Source organism: Gymnodraco acuticeps, unplaced genomic scaffold (genome assembly GCF_902827175.1).
Source record: "Gymnodraco acuticeps unplaced genomic scaffold, fGymAcu1.1, whole genome shotgun sequence".
NCBI classification, from domain to species: Eukaryota; Metazoa; Chordata; class Actinopteri; order Perciformes; family Bathydraconidae; genus Gymnodraco; species Gymnodraco acuticeps.
The window spans coordinates 2194857-2216274 of record NW_022989748.1 but is presented as its reverse complement, the minus strand read 5'-3'; the positions used below and the strand labels follow the sequence as shown (position 1 = coordinate 2216274).

The window sequence follows — 21418 nt, the reverse complement described above, 5'->3', positions numbered from 1 at the left end:
AAAATGAAAATAATACCAAAAATCAATGTTAATGACATTTCAAATCAGATTTCAACATATCTATTGTAACTGTAGCTATATGATGTCAGAACAATTCCCTCTCCAAGCTGCAAAGAAGAGAATCAAGCTAAGCCGCACTAATCTGCAAAACAATCAAAAGACGGAGACTGCTGCATTCAGAATTAATGAGACCAACCTTGTGAACATATAGAAATGAGAGAGAGAAGAGATTTGCTGCAGATATGGGCTCATTTTCTGGTGCAGAAAATTGATATCAAACAAACCTCATCAGTGTGTGAAAGCTCAAACAAATATAAGTTCACAAAGTCAACCACAAGTTTAGATCAGAGGAAGTTCCTGTCTGCGTGGAAAAAAATATAAATCAAAAACGCTCAATGTCAAAGTGTTTTTGTTTTGTATGTGCATGAGTCAGAAAATACCAACTTCATATTGCAGGTTTATGCAGTTTATATGAATAAATACCAGTGTTTCCCACATATAAGGCACATGTAGTCTCATCCAAATACCTACATCTAAATAAATACAAATAAATAAAAATAAAAACTCACTGATTCACCCGTACAGATGGATAGACATCAATAGAATCTGTAATATTAGAGTTATTCATTTACACATAATGTACAAAGCACATTCTTCTCAATTTTCGGCAAGTCAATTAAGACCCCCTATGAGATTAAAAGCTCTCAGTTAGTGGCATCCCTTAGGAGGAAGAAGAAAGCAAACATTTGGGATTATCGAATCGCAGGGGGAGGACGGAGGGAGGCTGCCATATTTGTTATTCTCGTAACTCTTCCTGTAGGGCATGAAGTTTGCAACTCCATTCATTTTAAGATTGTCTGTTCATGTCTGTGTACAAAATGAACCTCCGGCTGAAAAAGTGTTTTCTCTCCGTTTTATTGACTAAAACAGAGCGGCTAGGTGGAGCAGGGAGCTAATGAGCGCTGGCCACGCTGAGTGAACTCAGGATGATTCATGCCATCAAACCTTGGCTAAGCCCCTCCCTAAAAACAGCTACTGTCCAAATACGTTAGCTAACCGAAGTCAAATATCTTAGAGGCAAAACTACTACTTCCTGTTACTACTTTCTATGTCTTAGCAGTTTTTAGACTGTAAAAGATTGATTTTAGACATTGTATTACCAATGAATGCCTTACTTTTAGATTCAATAATTCAATGCCTTTTAAGAATGTTTAAGTATCCACAAGAACCCTGGCTTTAAACAAAGGTTAAAGGGGGGTAATTGACTTGTATGGTATAGGCGTCTTTGAGCACCAGGAAAAGCGCTATATAAATACCATGTATTATTATTATAATTACATAATGAAAGCTGTAGGGAGCCTAAAATAAATCACTACATTGAATTACCCTGCTGCGCAATAACATTCATGTCTCTGTTTACCCTTAACATAAGTTATTCAAATGTAAAGTGCCACTTGCTTTTGGACCGGTAAGCTTTTCCCTTGATTTGAATATCCTTTCATTCTCAAATTATATTGAGAGTTAACTTTCAATGCATAGTGTACTTATGTTTGTCTACTTCTCTCTGATATTTCAGAACTAGTTTTTCAGGAATCCTTTGGAGTACCTCCTACACATATCGTTGAAACGTCATACTGACAAGCCGTTCAGCTTCACAAGGCTTTGCCAATTATCAATAAGAATGAGAAGAGTTTGAGTAAGTCTTTAAGCGAGGGGAGATCATGCCAAGTTTTCAGATCGACAGGCGTCCCTGCGCAGATCCAAAACGTCCCACTCCCCTGTGCTGGACCGGCTCTCTGGGGTTGAGGCTTCTACATGTTCAGGTTCATGATCTGACCCATCGTCCTGGGACTCTCCGGGCTGATGCCGACCCGCCTCTGAAAGATCCGCAGACGCTTGTTTGATTGGAAGCCAGGGAAGGTGTGAGTCAGTGGCTGTGACACCTAGCGCCAGAGCGGCCTCCTCTCCTTCCTCCACCGTGGAGCCCAGCTCTTCATCCTCCACCCCCTCCACCTCATGCCCCGCCTCCTCCACCGGACTGCGCCCCTCCCCCAGCTCCAAGGGGGCTCCGTCTTCCGTCAAGATTTCTCCGTCTCTCCTGTCAATTCCATTCGTCTCCAACCCCGGGAGAGGCTGCAGGATTTGGAGCAGTGCAGGTGTGCCATCTGTGCCGAGGTCGCTGCCAGCGGAGTGGCATTCCCACGATGATCCATCTGACACGAGGGGGAGAGGAGACAACTGGTCGTTTTAATTACTCACTTGATCTTAGGCCACAGTTTTATCTGAAAACAGATACTTCTTTCTGTTCCTTCCTGCATACACAGTAAAAGGAAATAAGTCCTGAGGAGAAGCACATACAGAACTAGTCCAAAAACTGAGATGGTGAGCAGGTTTAAAGTGTTTTATTGTCCGGAAATGAGAAAAATATACTGAACATTTTGAAAGACGTGCTCACATGATGTGCATTAATGAAGTCATAGTGTTTATTTACTTAACGTAATGCCTTGCCATTGTTTGACTCTACCAAAAAGTCCTGTTGCAGTTTAATTTCATGTATTTCCAAAAAAAACATGTTTTGTGACTTGTCCCTTGTCCACTCAAATCTAACAGGTTCATCCTTGAGTCCAAATGTACATTTGTGCCATATTTTAAGACATTCCCTCCAGTGGTTTCTAAAATATTGCGTTCCTCAAGAATCGGAACACAACCACAAAGCATAACGCCCTGAGGCCTAAAAACACTTTCAAAAGAAAGCTAAAGGAAAAGTTTCCTTTTTTTGGACAACCGTGTCAATGTAGAACGTTTCAATTACTTATGTGACTGAAGTGCTTCCATGGCAACAAGCTAAATATAGCAGCAGTGCCCCAGACAAGAGGACGCAAGACAAGTGTGACGCCGCATCTGGGCAACAGCAACAGCTTAGTTCTGCCTCTTCGCCAAAATATGCTCTCACTTTGGGGATTACTGACCCATATTTGTGGAAGTGCAGGCAAAAAGGTTAAAGACTGCACATAGAGTCCCAGCCACCTTTTCCCCCACACACACAAACACACATTCACACAAAAACGTGCAGGAAGAAAGCAACATTACTTGAACTGGCATCCATATTTATGGCCCCCCCCGTCCCCCATCTCCTTTCAAAGAGAACACGGCAGAAGTTTCTGAATGTCAGCGGGCGAGAATTTGCTTCACATTTCCAAAATGCCATGGCATTTGGGCAGCTTGCACCAATGAGGAGTGGAGGCGGGAAGGGAAAGCACTTGGGTTAACCGTGGGAGATAGCGAGGAGTGTTTAGCACGCGGCGGCTAATTACAGTGCTTATGCGGTTAGCTGCAGGTTTTATTGTTAATGGCTTGGGGAACCAGTCACACACAATCACACACTCACCTTTGGGTGGCTGCAGGTGTGGGGAAGGCGTGGCTTGTGTTGGGTGAAGCTCCGGTTGAAGATTTTCATTCATTGTGTTGTTGTCTCGTGTTCCTGTAACACCACAATCACACAAACTGTTACTTTTGCATTCAAAAACAAAAAGACAAAGTTAGTGGTATGAAGAGTTTTTGGTGGATTGGATGGAGCACATGTATGGCACTTTGAGTACACACACACACACACACACACACACACACACACACACACACACACACACACACACACACACACACACACACACACACACACGTATGCATTACAGAGGCTTCAGTTCCCTGTCATCTGTCTTCATTAGTGATGGCTGCACGCCTCTGAGGCTGACACCATATGCTACTGATAGGAGCACTATAAACCAGACATCACAAACAAACACACACAAACAGACCTGTACTTACACACACACACACACACACACACACACACACACACACACACACACACACACACACACACACACACACACACACACACACACACACACACACACACACACACACACACCACACACACACACACACACACACACACACACACACACACACACACCCTGTAATCAGCTTTTGCCTTCACACAAACTGTGAATAGGCCTGTTTCTCTGACCATTCATGTGTGAAGCGCACAAACAAACAGAAGAATGGGAAAATGGATGACTGGGTGACACGATGCGTGAGAATCATCAATGGTGAACGGAGACCATATTGTTATGAATGCAGTCCATATTGTTATGCTGATACTGACGTGGCAACAGTGAGTGATAACGCATTGAGCAGCTGAGAGCGTCTTAAAAGTTTATTCTTTTATTGTGTGAGATTCTTTTAATTGAAATGTCTCAACAACTATTGGACATTTGGTACACACACTGATGCACCTCCAGGATTAATTAGGATACGTTTGTGGAATTTGTCTAGTTTACCTGCAAAATGTATGATGCATGTAGGAAGCCGTAAATGTTCTTTATTGCTTCTTTATTTAACAAAAATATAACAACCAATAAATAACTTTTTTATTTCCAAATTATATTTGTAGTAGTGAACGTACATTTCTTCAGCACTCTCTTTTTTCAATGCTTTTTGGCTGTTAAATGAAAATTAAATAATAATTTGGTAATTTGACTTAAAGATGCCTCATTAAAGTCACAATACATTGTTTTATTTGCACATATATTTGTGCAACGCACCCATTTGAGATTTTATTTTCAAGACTATCCCTGCTTTATGGTTAGAAATTATTCAAATTGAACTTAAACTCATCATGCAAATGCAACAAGCTCTTCTGCACTATACAATATTTCAAAAAATATGAGATCATACACTCTGCATCCTGAATAATATGAGAAATAAGAGACGTGTGTCAAATAGGAACCCTACAGTGTTGCGTAGCTCTGGATTGACAAGGACAATTCTTCTTAACAGGAAAAAATCTGTCTCTGGATCCCGAAAAGATCCCAAAAATGTTGTCTCCACCTGTGTCTTTGCAACAGCTGAGCCACTCCGACAGGCTTTCACTTGCTGTGTTACATTTCAGCTCACACTCACTGGTGGCGATCAATCAATCACATCTTTATCTGACTCACTGCATCCATGTCACTCTTATTGTTTTTGTCTCTCTCTCATCCGGAGACAGCGTAGTCACCTCGAGAGTTCTCCGGGCCTCCGATAGGCAGCCAAGGCCCCCCCCGTCCTATCCTGTTTGCCTCTAATATCCATCAGCCCAACTTCATATCACATCAAGGCCACAGACGCACACATCTCGCTCTATATTCCTGTCTCCCTAACTGTGGTGGACAGCGTGCTCGTCAGGCACTCTGGGCCCTCGCCTACAAATTCCCTAATAACGGCACATTCCCCTAAATGTGTTTGTAATGTGGGCAATCATTTTCAGTAATGGATGCTTGTCAGTTTTATGGCGGTGAGAATGACGGTCTCGTGACAGGGCACCTCCATCCAGCCGCAGCCCCTCCACCCTTCAGGCTGACAAATACGCGGCACAACAGCTCTCTCTAGTGGGGAAACACGGAACATATTTATAGTTTAGGTGAAATTCTTTAGTACATGTTATTTGGGACGAACACTTTTGATGCCTACATTTGGGAGAGTACATTGTTGTTCGGTTTTGCTACTTTGAGGATGAGGTTTATTTTGAAGAAGGGAAACAGCCATCTTTGCAACACGTACAAATATTAATTTCTAGGCCTCATGCATGGATGCAGGTGTTGTTTATGTTATTGGGTTTTTGAATGCAAGCTGCATTTAAAATGTTGTTTTGTACATCCACTGTCTCACATAATGACAGATTTACACAAACAATCTCTGCATTTTTACGAGCTTATTTTACCTTATTTTCTATCACCATATTTGTTTTTGTTAATCAAATCATGTTCTCTTTTATCTGACGCTGCATTACGTATCACTCTACACGAATGTGATTTATGATGTGAGAATCTGAGCGCATTTTAAAACGACCCCAGAAAACATTAGCGTGCTGAGGCTTCTCTCATGCCCTTAAAACACTCCCAACTCTAACATTAATATATCATCTTTCTTTCCCTGAGTGTTTGAGACGGGTCCACTGGACCGAGAGGATCAGTGTGTGATATTCAGGCAGCCGCTCCAGTCAATGGTATCATGAGCAGACAGATGAGCGGGTGGTCAACACACACAGTAAACGGTGGGCACGAGGTGACACACTTTCTGGGCATCTGCCCAGATTTGTCCTGGCATGACAGAGTGGAGGGCATGGGCGGGCTAAGTGGGGCAGAAGGAATACATACTCCCAATTCCCACAGATACGCGGTAGGTCAAGCCTGGGACGCAGCCGGAGAGGAGAGAGAGAAACACCGTTATGAACAAAAAACCTCAATAATGTATTTAGAATTTTAAAACAGAGAAAAGTAGAGTTTTTTGGTAGACAGTTCACCCACAAAACAACAATAAATACATGTTTATCTTCTGACCTAAAGTGATTTTTATCAATATAGATCATATTGGTTATTTATTTTTGATTGAGGGGTGAAATGTCACTTTAAGCCAGTTGGCCTTTTACTAAAAACATCAAGTATAAAATAGAGCAATGTATGAAAGGATTCAGTTTATGAAAACAATTACCTTGCACATTTCTTCAGCACTGGTAGATAACAGTTATCCATTTTCTTTTTCACATTATCTTTATGTCAACACGCTCACACGCACCTGTGGTCACATGGTCGTGTTTGTTAATGGTGTGGTGTAGCTACAGGTGGATTAAGTATTCAGGGGAAGATGCCTTACTTCAGAGTGAGGTACAGTAACTGCTTTACAGCCAGTAATGATGACATTCAAATATTAAAATCAATGTTTTCTGCCTGGATTACTCAGAAACATTCAATATAATTGGAAAATATTTGTTTTACACTTAGACCAAAAACATTTATATGCATGGCAAATAACTGCACCCTTGAAATGATGTTTAACAAGAGAGTTCTGTTAGAATATTTATTATAAATGACTGTTACTCTGTTGTTTAAGAACTGTATGTGAGATTAAAATATGGAAGGGACTTTGTGAAGGATAGTGCATATGGTGCATGTTTAAAACATTTTTTTCTTTGTGTGGAAGCGTTTGGACGTTGGACCCACCTGGGAGACTCCACAGTCCTGACACCTCTAACGTCTTCAGCTTCCTCTCCAGATCTCCGACTCTGTTTCCCAGGATCCTGCAGGCAAGGTACGATGGGTCGGGTTACTGGGGGGGCCTGATAAACAGTGTGTGTGTGTGTGTATGTGTGTGTCACAGTTCGGTGTTTGCCTTGGAGGTGGAGGAGAATCCTCAAACAGGTATGCAAACATTATAAAGCCGCTTACATCTGGCTTTAGTGGGAAAGGTTACAATCGGCATTCATTCCCGGGACAAATGAGAGAAAAAGTCACTGTGTTTATCAGTGGGGATGGACACATGACATCCGAGGGGACATTATCATTATTGCCTCTTTTGCTGTTGATGTCATGAAACACATTTAAGTGAATAGTAAATATAATCAACATGGATTACAATTGATCAACATAGAAGAAAATACAACTAATTTGCTTTCCACAAAGCAACCGGACTCCATTGACATGAAAAGCATGTTTGTATCTTTCCACTTTTTAAAAGAGAGACTGAATAAAGAACATATAGATAAGAAGTAACCATTGAGCTGCTTTTCACTGTTTACTATGCTGCTAGGCCTACTCGTCTACTGGCAGTGGGAGAGGAGTTAGTGTCTATTTTAAAGGGTTTCACCAGCAAATATGCTGATGATGATGATGCTCATTTTGGGGGAAAAGTTTATGAGGTTAAATGAAAAAGTCCTTAAAGTCAACAGAGGGGCCGGTAAGGTTCCTGTGATCATTTAAAGTAGTATTTTAGTACCTGTTGGTGTGCCTCTGGTGCTGGATGACCAGGTTCTTCTCGTGGATGGTCTCCAACAGAGCCGTGGCCAGAGACTTGAGGTCGGAGATGGACTGAGGCGTGGCTGGCAGGCTGCAGCCCGGCTCCTCCAGGAACAGCTCCTGGACTGTGAAGGAGAGGGAACATTGAAGGTGGAACAAGTAGAAACAGAAAGACAGGTAGGAAGGGAAAGAAGGAGAGGATAAAAAACAGAGACAGCTAATTTTATTCGAAGTAAGGAATGCACAATTAATCTAAAATGTATCAAAATCTCAATATGGACTAGTGCAATATTCAAATCATAGTAGGCAAATGATTTGTTTAAGGCAATACATGTGTTAAAATACAGTTATTATAAAAAAATGTTATTCACTATAATCGTTTTATATATTTATTAATGATATATATATATATATCCTTTATTTAACCAGGTAAAAGTCTCATTGAGATTAAAATCTCTTTTTCAAGAGCGACCTGGCCAAGAGGGCAGCATGAACAAAGTTACAACAAATGAACACAAAACAATACAGACAGACGAATACAGCGGTCGTAAAACACCTCAATGATAATGAGAAATATGATCAAATCGGTCGCATTTTGTGAAATTGTCATTTCTCAACTTCGTGCAGGCCTAGTTAGAAGATGTGCAAAGGACAAAATAATCAAAAACATGTGGGACCACCTGCCCCTACATAATGCACCAATACAACTTTAACTTAAAGTAAAAGATCCCTCTAAAAAGTAGGGTGATTTGACATGAATTTGGGAACACAGCATGACAAGAGAGACAGAGATGGAGAGTTGGAAGCAGCTGCCTACTGGAGACACTCCTAACTTTAACTCCGGAGCCCACTGTGCTGCTGCTGCCAGCTCCTGTCAGTCATCCTGGCATGCTCATTCCCTGCTCTCTGCCACTCCCGATACAATTAGTAACACAGCTGGAGTCCTGGCCGAGGCTCCAAGCACCGGCAAAGAAGAAGTTATTAAATAATGCACGGCTAGAAACAAAGGTTTTTTAACCGATTTGTTACACTGAAGAGAGAATCAGGGTAGCACTTTCTTTGTCTACCATGTCTAAAATGCATTGTAAATATATTGCACAGCTCTCCACTTGACGTCCGATTACTGTCATATTTACTCCATTTAGTTTTATTTATAGTAGAATATTTTTATATTTTGAAAGTTATAATAGTTGTTATAATAGTTCAATTTGGTCCATTTTGGTTCAATGTATTCACTTACTGTGTTTGTGTATGGTAAAGCAAAATCCTTGTACGTGTAAACCTACTAGGCAATATTTGTATTTTCATCATCATTATGTCCTCATCTATTTATCAGTGTGTACCTTGTTTTGCCGAGAGGACTCCAGTTAGCGGACTGCTGCTGTTTGACTTTCCGTACGTGCTGGAGTTCTTCCTCCTCTCAAGAGCTGTCTGTTGCAGGGTGGGAAAGATAAGATAATATACAAAGTACTTTTTTGATCCCAATTTGGGAAATGTTTGAAAGAAAAAGAGAACGAATAAAGGAGGAATAAAGCTTGCAGTGCCACCGTTTAAGAATACACATTCTCGTGAAGTCAAATGAATCGTCAGAGGCCCTCCATCTGTACCTTGTATTTCATGCTGTTGGATTTCAGCAGGTTCACATCCTCTTGCAGTTGGCTCAACCGCTCCTGCAAATACCTGCATCAGCAACGAGAATCATGTTAAAAATCTGTTCGGTTGCCGCTATCATTTTCATGATCTTATGAAGGTTTGGTGAAAATGTGGCTAAAAACTGGATAAAAAGTAAATATATGACAATTCTCTCACAGTAGACCAGAGGAAACGCTGCGTTAGCTTAATTAAAATTACACATTTCTCTGAAACATTTGAAATAAAAAACACGTTTAAAGATGTGGTTATATCTTTAACTTCACTTTTCAGCTTTTACAAAATAAAAAGAGATATTCTTCTCTTTATTTCCAAAACAGAATAATTCTGATGTGTTTACACCCAGTAAAGCAAACGAAAGAGGGTAAATACGGAGACATGTCTACACAGGAAGCAGTTACTTAGAGTGAAAGCAAGTGTCGGAGAATCTGCAGCTTGTAGAAAACACATGGCCTCTCTAGAACTGGAGATATGGGAAAGTAGTTCCCAAAGATCTTTTGTCCCACTCACCTGTTCTCCATGCAGAGGGCATCCACATCAATGATGCGTGCCTCACGGTTGCCCAGGACGTGGTTGAGCTCCACGTTCAGGCGGTAGGTCTTCTCCCTGAACACGCCGCGCTCCGCCTTCACGTCCTGCAGCTCGTCGGTCAGAGCCTTCATGTTGTGCTCCATCTCATCCATCTAGACAAAGACAACCAGAAAGACGTTAGAGTTTGCTGAGCGGGCATAGGAAGTTGTTCGCAGTGTAGGAGCTCCCACCTGTAAAACCTTGGATACTGTATTCAGCTGAGTGAGAGGCTCTACTGGAGCACATACAGGTGAATTGCTTTTAAGAACACCTCAAAAGCAGGTTTTAAGGAGGGAACAGAATCTTTTCATCAACCTAATAAAATCCAATTCAACCCCACCAAATTATAAGCCTCCTAAAAGGCTGTATTTACTACACTGTGTGGATGTATCGTAAGGGAGTAATGGCAGTAATGGGGTGAGAGTCAGGCATGTACAACAGCTTATCATGTTAATTGTTGGTAAAAAAAAAATCAAACAATTACAGACAGAGCCTTGATAGCAGGGGCGGTTCTAGGGGAGGCCAACAGGGGCCAGTGCCCTGTAACACTGACCAGGGACCCCCCTGTGGCCCCCCTCCAAAAAAAAGGTAACAATATCAAGATCTATTGGAACTAAATCAAATCAGAGACCTGGATGTCCAGTGGAGATTAAACTGTTCATTACCTTATTTAAAGCAAATACTGTTTATGTGTTTTAATTAAATTGTCACTTAAAGTTACTAAAACAAATACTCTAAATTAAAAAAACTACTCAAACAAAGGACTGTAACTTAAATGTACTAAAACAAATACCTTTTCAAAAACAAATACCAATTACTGTATTTTATGTTTATAAAGTAAAATTGGATTAGAACCACCACTGCTTGATAGGGGTGCATATTCCTAGAAAACTCCATTATTAAAGTAATATTTATTACTAGAGTCTTGATGCGAGACCATCTAAAATAAGACGCTTTTCTGGGTTCAGTATGTTGATTTTTTTGTGTAGAAAGTAAGAACATTCATCAACCTGGAGCCCTGCTCTCTCCAGCTGGTGAACAAGGTCCTCACGTTCATGGGGGGGGAAATGTCGCGGCCCCACCTCCTCATCGCCTAGCCTCTGTCGAGTTATGGTCAGCCTTAGCAGCTGTGGAGAAACAAGTTAAATTCACTGCTTCCCTCAAGCACATCTACTCATGCACTGGATGTGTGTGTGTGTGTGTGTGTGTGTGTGTGTGTGTGTGTGTGTGTGTGTGTGTGTGTGTGTGTGTGTGTGTGTGTGTGTGTGTGTGTGTGTGTGTGTGTGTGTGTGTGTGTGTGTGTGTGTGTGTGTGTGTGTGTGTGTGTGTGTGTGTGTGTGTGTGTGTGTGTGTGTGTGTGTGTGTGTGTGTGTGTGTGTGTGTGTGTGTGTGTGTTTGGGGGGGATGCTGCTGCAGGTCACCTCACCTTGCTGTCCCCCTGGGCCTCCGTCAGCCTCTGCGTCAGCTCCTTCACCTCCTCCGTCAGCTTTTTGGCTCGTTCCCTGGAGTCTCTCAGCAGCTGAGCCAGGTTCACCTGAGGAGAAGGTGGAGGAGAATCGTGAAAACAGCTGGGGATTGGCCACGTGGATCGTCATGGAGATTAGGGCTGCAGGATTTAGAAATATTACTTATTGCGATTATTTGGCTGATATTGCAATAACAATATAATTCACGATATGAGAAGGTTTGATCATTATTCTCATTGAAAAATATATTCAAAATGGTAATCGTGTTAATTTTGTATTACATTGTATTAACTATTCTATACTTAATTTAGAATTATATTAACACTTATTTTGCGGCTGATTTCTAACCTATATTACACTTGTAGCTGTCTAAACTCTGATTATATATGAATAAATAACTGTTAACCAAGATGTCTAGATATTGGCCACATCACTTCTAGAAAGTACATTCTGTAAACAAGTGAAGATTAAGAAAACAAAGACAATATAACTGTTAATAATCACATTTCCAGTGTCAACCACAAGTAGAATATTTTCTTTCTTTCCATTATTTACTGTATATTTTAAATATATATACATATTAAAATAAGTATTATAATAACATTTATAAAATAAATCTAGATTATTAAAAAAGTATTATTTATTGCATTATTTTTCCTAAACATTTTCCTATGTTTGAAACCTTTGAGAGACTGAATCATAAAGGAGAACTAAGAACATATAAAGTCAGTGGATATTATTTTGACAATGAACATTTACAAACTAGCAAAACGTTAACAAAAATACAGTACTCATATAGCAGATATATAAGATATGCTTTAGTAAGAAATACTTTTGGCATAAATGGAGTCCTTGATTTTAACCACAACTTACTTGATTGCGTTTTTCTGGTGGCAAAGAAGGGTCACCGTCCTAAAATATGAAAAGAGTTTAGTATTTAAACTGGAAGTCCACACGGAGACAGGGAAAAATGTGTGTAGAGAAAATACTGAGGACAGATCAACACGAGCACTCACGATGAGCTCCCTGTACTTCTTCTTCAGTCCCTGGTGGCACTCCCTCAGCTGGTTGGCCATCAGCTGGTACTGATCCCTCTCCTGCTGACAGGTGTCCAGCTCCTTAGACAGGATGAGCAGAGCCTCCTTCTTACTCTCCAGCTTCCGCTTACACACCAGGAACTACAAACACCGCGCACACACACCATCACAGAGCACAGGTTAGGGACTGTGACTCTCCACATCATTGGTTTGATCACAGCTTTCGGGGCATTCTTGTGGCCGCTTTGCCCTTTAATTGCTGACACTGACACTTTTCGTGTTAATTCCAGGGGCCAAAGTATGAAGGTAGATATGGTGCAAAATGCGAGAGCGTGAAAACCTGATGTGAGCACTTGCAGAAAAAAAATCTTTGTTTGTGTGCATACATTTACACTTGTATAAAATATCCACGTAACTGTGAACCAAATGTACACTTGTATAAAATATCCACGTAACTGTGAACCAAATGTGAAGTCACAGAAGAAAAAAAAAGTTTTGTAGCTTGTATAAAAAAAATGAACTTAGTTATGAAATGTTCACTTGCAGAAAGATACATATTTTTTAAATATATTTTCCATTACAACTGCAACTTTATTTATTACAACCTCTCAAATCAGTCATTACAACTTGACGAATCTGCTCTGTGGCAGTATAAATCGACGAATCTGCGTTCTTGACTTTTGCTACACTTCTTGCCATAGATGTGTCGCAAAAGTAATTTTCACCTGTAGATGTGGGGGGAGGGAGGGGGGTTGGAGCGAAGGGGGTTGGAGCGAAGGGGCGGAGCTATCTACCTCATTCACACCAACGCAACTCCGGTTCAAGCTCCGTACTAGAGCTTTTCAGGTTCAGAACCAGTTCTTCGGTTTAGCTCTGGCTCTTTTCACACCGCCCAGAGTCCGACTGGTAATGCGTTGTTGCGTCATCGTTTGCGTCATGACGTAACCATTTGCGTGCCTGCTTCATAAAGCCAAACCGCGCGGATGAAATCAGTTGCATTCATTTCTTATGGCTCTATCTGCAGCTTTTCCGTTGTCATTTCTGTGGTTTAGTTATATTCTTATAAAAAAAGTGTACTCGTGTCAATAAAGGTTTTTTTAAAACACAACTGCTTCCAAGGTCGGTCTTTTTTCTTAAGCTGGACTGAACCATGAGTGTGGAATAACGTTGTATCTTTCATTTAAATGAACTGTAACCTTCACCCAGGTATGTAACAGCTGTTCTCAAATGAACACGTGAAGTAAAGTTTAATATTTATAGTTTTATAGATTTATAATGAGAGGTGATCAACGTGAATGCTCAGGTTCCACCTTAACACGCAGACACGTTGCTTCACCATGAGCAGAAACCTTTATATACAGTCTATGGCAGAAACACTGAAACTCTTAAGTTTCTCCATCGTTGTGTACAAACCATAGACTGTATATATAAAGGTACAAACTGGATAAAACGCGGGCTTTTTGTTGTTGTTCAGGAGTTGATCTGTCTCTGCCCCTGCCCATGCCCCCGCCTCGACGTAAGCGTGACGTATGTGGTGCTTTTGCTCTGGCCGGACAATTTTTTGGTGCTTGAAACGAACCGGATTCTGGAGCTAAGAGGCTGCTCCGCTGCGGTGTGAAGAGGAAAACCCGGTGCTTTTCAAGCTCCAGCTCCGAACCAGCCCTGAAACACCGTTGGTGTGAATGAGGTATAAGGACGAGGCTCGGGTGACTGGAGACTGCGGGGCTAACGGTTCGTGTCGCTACCAGTCCGCTGACATGGCGCATCAATCAACGGTACATTTTGCCCATTACTTGCCCAGTATTACTTTGAATATTATTATTGAGATTGAGGATTAAATCCGCTTTGAAGACCACCGTTTTATATCGTGCAGTTTAGCGGCAAAATAACGTCAGTCAGCCAGCTAACGCTAGCTTTGTTGAGTTTATGCTAGCTAAACAAGTAGTGGTTGTAGTCTACAGCAGTAATTAATATATTATAGCCTACTGCTTTGGCACTAACGGTTGATAACCGTTTATGAAAATAAAACCAATTGAACTGTACTGAAATAATGACAAGTTTTATAATTGTCTTGGGCTCCTGCTGTGTTTTTAAAGCCTTTGTAAATTATACATGCTATTTTCTATTTAGCTAACGTCGAAGTAGTGTATGTGAAATCAGCCTCACAATAAGATGTGTGTATATTACAATTATTAATGTCATATTTCAAGATGATTACTTAGATATTACAATATGGTTGGTTGAGCTGGAGTTCATTATTGAGCTTACACGTTAACATCACAGTCATCTGAAGAACGAACCCAAACCTTGTTGTTTTTATTAATTGTATTACCAAATTGATATCAAATAAACAGTAAGCATTGGTAACACAATTTCCAAAGTTACAGTAAAATAAAAAGGACCCTGACTCGGACAATACACAATCCAACAAGTTCAACAGAAGAGAATCAGTTATATTGTATGTACACATGGTTCTTTACACACACACACACACACATATATATACATATATATATATACATATATATACATATATACATATACATATATATATATGCTGATTTGGCAGACTGGGTTGAGATTACTCCTCTTCACACAAAGTCTCACAGCAGTGAACTTCAGCTCAGGTACAAAGACTCTTTTTTCATACTGTACAAAGAATCAAGAAAGATATTGGTTTAAATGAATGAAGTATTGACTTGAATACACTGATATACATTCCATTAAACAATACTAAATACTAGATCAACTACACATCAGTGAAGTTGAGGTTTTTTTCCATGCAAAAGGTTACATTTAAGATGTTAACAAGCAATATGACTTTGTCAGCTTTCTAATTTAATGTATTGAAGGCAAAGATATTTAACACATAGTGAGAACTGCTACTATTTATCTCTCAATATTGTCTGTAAAATACGTGGTCAAAGTTATTCTTTCAGTGAGACAACAGAGCAAGCTTCTACAGTTGCACTACGTTTTGATAACAGTTCAATATTATTTTGATAATAACATATATTTCAATGTTGATGAATTTCATACTGTTCATTCATAATCTGATTACAATTAAAAAATAATTATATCAACAGCCCCTAAACACAACTCTTTCATAAATAACACACTTGTTCTGCAATGTTTTATGTTTCCTGTAATTTTTGTTAGGGAAGGACATGCCTGAAAGACACGACATCTTCTCCTTCTCTGAGGGTCAAGAAGAACATCCAAGAGGAACATTAAAAGCTGATGTTATGTGATTTTAAGACCAGTACAGGACATTCACTAAGAAACTACTTTTATTGTGAAAAAAAAGTTCTGCACACCGAATATTTTTGTAGTCTATCAGGACCATCATTTGTTTGTGACGCTGCCTGCACCTCAGAGAAGGGGTGGTTATAGTCAGGCTTATAAAGTGTGGCGAAAAACATAGTCAGCTGATGGGATGCATCTATTTCCACATCTACACTCCATCAGCTGATTATTTATATTTGCCTCACTTTATGAGCTTCACATCACCTGTGCCTTGTACCGCAGAGTTTGCAACGTCACAAATAAATGGGGCCAATCTTCAGTCAGATGTGAATGTGTAATCTAACATTTTCAGTAAGAATAATGGACAAAAGGAGTGCAAATACAAATACAATTTATTGAAATGTGAACCAAAAGTTAATCAAATGTTTTAAATAAAAAGCACATATGGACAGAAGGTGTAAACCTATTAAATGTATAAGTAAACACATTTAGTCAAATAAAGTGACAGACTAGGCATGTGCAGTTGGTATCAGCTATGCCCAGCATGGGCTCCTTCATCAGCCCTGGTCCTCCTCGCAGAGGAAAGACCCTCAGTCCTCTCCAAACCAACAGACAGGACGTCCATCACACGGAGGTTTCTCCCTGAAGTCTCTGCAGCTCTCTGGACACCACACTGTCTCAATCCGTCCACACTGAATATGAGAGGGAGAAAATGAAAATAATAAATGCTTTAGACAATAAGAAATATAAAGTTGACTGTTGAGTTGCTCAGTTTTTTTAGATTGTCAATACTATTACTGTATAACTAATATCTCAGGTTAAGAGGCACCTTCAAATAAAGATTGGTCTTTAAATACATGTTGTCTTTTGAATTGTTTGTCTAAAGTCAAGGATCTAGAACTGGTACTTAGTTTTAATGATACAGTCTGGTTATTATGCTGTTTGGAGGAGGCCTCACAGGTAAGAGCACTAACTAGCTACCATCACATGTACCTTAGCTTGACTTAAATGTATTAAACGTATAGTTCAGTGATGGCAAAAATGTAAATAACTAATGTCATGTAAACATATTAATATTTGCTTGATTCCAGAGTTGAATTTAGCACAATTGCATACAAACGTTAAGGGATTTTAAGATTCTGAAGTCTTCGTTCTAAATAGAAAATAGCATGGATAATTTACAAAGGCTTTAAAAACACAACAGGAGCCCAAGACAATTATAAAACTTGTCATTATTTCAGTACAGTTTATTTTCATAAACGGTTATCAACCGTTAGTGCCAAAGCAGTAGGCTATAATATATTAATTACTGCTGTAGACTGCAACCACTACTTGTTTAGCTAGCATAAACTCAACAAAGCTCGCGTTAGCTGGCTGACTGACGTTATTTTGCCGCTAAACTGCACGATATAAAACGGTGGTCTTCAAAGCGGATTTAATCCTCAATCACAATAATAATATTCAAAGTAATACTGGGCAAGTAATGGGCAACATTTACCGTTGATTGATGCGCCATGTCAGCGGACTGGTAGCGACACGAACCGTTAGCCCCGCAGTCATCCGGTTCGACGTGACTGACTGTGGCTGTGACTGTGTGACTGACCCGAGCCTCGTTGTTCTGATAGCTCCGCCCCTTCGCTCCAACCCCCCTCCCTCCCCCCACATCTACAGTTGAAAATTACTTTTGCGACACATTTATCGCAAGAAGTGTAGCAAAAGTCAAGACCACAGATTCGTCGATTTATACTGCCACAGAGGAGATTCGTCAAGTTGTAATGACTGATTTGAGAGGTTGTAATAAATAAAGTTGCAGTTGTAATGGAAAATATATTTAAAAAATATGTATTTTTCTACAAGTGAACATTTCATCACTAAGTTCATTTTTTTTCTACAAGCTACAAAACTTTTTTTTTCTTCTGTGATTTCACATTTGGTTCACAGTTACGTGGATATTTTATACAAGTGTACATTTGGTTCACAGCAGTGGCGTAGCCAGGAATTATTGTGTGGGTGGGCCTGGAGAAATGTAGGTGGGCCAGGGGGAGACATATTAAGCGTGGGGTCTGAGCTGAAACTTCATTAATGATTTTAATGATTTTTTAATGCACTAATAGAACATAAGCATAAATTAGCAGTGAAAACAAAAAACATAGGCACGGCGGCCTCAGAATGTGTGTAAAACTGACATCCACATAGGGTACACAACGGTACTACTACTTTTATCGATAGCGCTTATGCTTATGCTCCAGGTTCAGTACCAACCACATCATAAAGTACGCGGTGGTGGGACTCATCAGGGACAACAACGAATAGGCCTACAGGGAGGAGGTGAAACATCTGACAGACTGGTGTAACACCAACAACCTGATCCTGAATGTCGATAAAACAAAAGAGATCATTGTCGACTTCAGGAACAAAAAGCACTGTCACCCACCACTCCACATCAACGGCACAACAGTGAAGACTACAGACAGCACCAAGTTCCTGGGGGTGCATATCACAAGCAGTCTGACCTGGTCCACTCACACTACATCACTATTTAAGAAGGCACAGCAGCGCCTACACTTCCTGCGCAGGTTGAGAAGAGCACAGCTCCCCTCTCCCATCCTCACCACGTTCTACAGAGGAACCATAGAGAGCGTGCTGACCAGCGGCATCTCCATCTGGTCGAGAGACTGCAACGCCAAAGACTGGAAGTCTCTGCAGAGAGTGGTTAGGACAGCAGAGAAGATCATCAGAGTTTCTCTCCCTCCCATCAGAGACACCGCTCAGAAACGCTGCCTGACAAAAGCCCAGAACATGTTTAAAGACCCCACTCATCCTCACCATGCTCTGTTCTCCCTGTTGCACTCCGGGAAGAGGTTCCGCAGCATTAAGAGCAGAACAGCCAGATTCTGCAATAGCTTTTTCCCCCAAGCCATCAGACTGCTGAACAGCAAGTAGACCAGTAACATAAAGATTACATTACGCTGTGTAAAGAGCACATATTTTTTATATAGTATGTCTATTTTATTTATATGTATAGTAAGTCTTTATATTTTAAACGCACACTTTATCTTTAATTTTATCAGCACCACGTCACTATTATTTATGTATATGTACAATTTTAGCAAGTTTGTATATTGTCCTGTTCCTGTAAGCCAGTACAATGAAATTTCGTTTTAATAGTACACTCTGTGTCTTGTTGAAATGACAATAAAGTATGTCTATGTCTTATCGATCCGGTCCTTTAACGGTACTTTTGGAGAAAAAAATAAAGTAAACTAACTAAACAAATTGTGAACAAAACTAACATTGCTTTTTATTTCAATGAAATACATAATATTTCACATCAAAAGAAACAACAATGTTTTAACAAATCGTATTAAATAATGTGATGACAGAATTGTAAACAGAATAGCTGAAACTTTAACAGACTAAATAACTCAGTTTCCTCTAATCATTAACCCATGTTTGAATAATGTAGTTAACTCCGTGTTTTGCTGCTAGCATACATAACGTACCTGACGTGGAAACGTTACTCGTGGATGGGGCTACAGAGCTGCTAGAAAGACAGTCGAACCCGGTGCATTTCTCCGTCTGAATGTGGAGCACTTTTGCTAAATGTTTAAACAAATTGCTCGTGTTACCGCCCTTACACGCTAAACGCTTATTCCACTTTTGGTAACGAGTATTGTCCACATCGACACGGCTATAGTTTAACCACACCTCGGAGCGCGTTCTCTCCGCCATCTCCTCCGTGTGTGTGTGTGTGTGTGTGTGTGTGTGTGTGTGTGTGTGTGTGTGTGTTGCTGCATGTAGCAGCTGCGTGTGTGTAAACTGCCTCGCCCCTCGCTCATTCACTCACGGCAAAAGTTACTTTACTTACTATAAAAACTCACGGTAAAAAAATGCACTCCCTATTCCATTGTCATGAAGGTGGAATCTAACTATATCCAGAATAAGTTTTATTGGATCCAGGCTAGAAACATGTTTATTTCTGCTGTAAAGTTGGGCATTTTAACATGGGGGTCTATGGGAATTGCTCCTTTTTGCATCCATCCGGCGGCCACTAGATGAACTGCAGTTTGTGGCACTTCCTTCTGGGCTTCCCGGCTCTGCGCTATGAAGCGCTGATTGGCTGTGGGTGGGCCAGACGTGCATGTGGGTGGGCCAGACGTGCATGTGGGTGGGCCCAGGCCCACCCGGGCCCACCCACAGCTACGCCACTGGTTCACAGTTACGTGGATATTTTATACAAGTGTAAATGTATGCACACAAGCTCAGATTTTTTTTCTGCAAGTGCTCACATCAGGTTTTACACACTCTCGCATTTTGCACCATATCTAACTTCATACAAAGAGTACAACTGTATATAAAATCAACTGTATCATCCAGCTTCTTGGCTTCAAAGTGTGCAACAGGGACGGTAATGCTAGAAACACTTAACTGTGCAAATAATACCAACCCCAGTGCCCTACAGGTGGAAAAACACACACTGAAGCCAAGTGCCTTACATGTAGATAACACACAGCAGAGGGAAACGAGCGAAGCTTCATATCCGTCAGTACAGCTCATAACCAAATTAAATAGCAGCTTGTAGTGTCTGCAGCTCAGCCATGATAACCACTCTTTCACAGATGCAACTAATGCAATTTAAATGAGGCAGTTATTTTTGCCACTTAATGGATGGTTTGTTTGTTCAGAAAAACATCAGAAAATAGTGAGTATTAAAATAAAATAAAACTATCTAACATTAATAAAGTCAAAGCTGACATTTTTCTTAAGTACATTTTCTTTATTATAGGATAGTGCGAATACGAATACTTCAACAGCAATGTGTTGTATTTTAGAAGTACATTGAAGGCAGCAACAAACTAAAAAACTTATTTAAACATATTTATCACAACGTTATGAGGATATTTTTTACTCAAATTAAGCAGCCCTAAACATTAGCCTACACTTTCAAATATGTAAATGTTTATTTAATATATCCCCTTTTGGTCGAATAGTTCTAAATAGCATTAAAGATTAATTCGAGCAATGTAGATGCAGCAGCCCTACAGGTGTGTTGCATCAGGTCGTGTTAAGGATGTGGGCATGTGGCACTGCATTTCCAACCCGGAGGCCTGACAAAATAACATGCTCACCTCTTAAATCAACCGGTAGATAGCATATCATACAAACAACAAATAAAAAGTGGGTTTATTTGTGATGTTGCAGCTCCTCGGTCTATTCAAACAGTAAAGCTGTTCCATATGGACACCGGAGCTTCGGTGAAAGTAGTCCGCCTCTGCACAGCTGTTCCCGATCTCACTCACCTCGCTCACCAGCCCCTGCCAGTCATTCTCGCTCCTCTTGGAAGACTGCATTATTATCCGGAATATTTTTGCAAAAAAATGTCAGGATACAGGCTGCCTGTCCGCCTCAGTCCGAGCCGCAACTCCCCCGTTTGTTTATCCGGATGCGGTGTCACTGTTTTTTGGCTCCGCTGTCAATTCGCGCGGAATGAGATGTGTGGAAAAAAGATACGACTTCCGGTACAGTGATGAAAATAAAAGTATTGTCAAAAAAAGATGCGTTTTGAGCAATGATTCTGATATGAATTCAACACGTTTCCATATGTGACACTATA

At 40.4% G+C, this 21418-nt stretch overlaps 1 protein-coding gene across 2 annotated transcripts; it reads right to left on the bottom strand.

The window, feature by feature from the left end:
- Nucleotides 1–212: 212 nt before the first annotated feature.
- On the bottom strand, nt 213–21249 carry ccdc149a (coiled-coil domain containing 149a). 2 transcript variants are annotated; one of them, XM_034229678.1, is made up of 13 exons: nt 21105–21249; nt 12538–12699; nt 12395–12433; nt 11482–11589; nt 11066–11182; nt 9996–10168; nt 9443–9515; nt 9179–9266; nt 7816–7960; nt 7044–7120; nt 6201–6233; nt 3389–3481; nt 213–2213 (listed from the first exon to the last, which is right to left on the bottom strand). In XM_034229678.1, the coding sequence occupies exons 1-13, from the start codon at nt 21153–21155 to the stop codon at nt 1720–1722; spliced, it is 1653 nt and encodes a 550-aa protein (XP_034085569.1). In that variant the 5' UTR covers nt 21156–21249; the 3' UTR covers nt 213–1719. The 2 variants fall into 2 exon arrangements, with proteins under 2 accessions (XP_034085569.1, XP_034085649.1); XM_034229758.1 differs by lacking the exon at nt 6201–6233.
- Between the last annotated feature and the right edge of the window lie 169 nt (nt 21250–21418).

Bases quoted from the DNA above. Each gene is read 5' to 3' on its own strand.
- ccdc149a (XM_034229678.1), bottom strand. From the start codon at position 21,155: ATGCAGTCTTCCAAGAGGAGCGAGAATGACTGGCAGGGGCTGGTGAGC. The intron at 12,434-12,537 runs GTGAGTGCTCGT...TTCATATTTTAG, and splicing joins AGAAGTACAGGGAGCTCATC to GACGGTGACCCTTCTTTGCC. The intron at 11,590-12,394 runs GTAAGTTGTGGT...CCTTCTCCTCAG, and splicing joins CACCAGAAAAACGCAATCAA to GTGAACCTGGCTCAGCTGCT.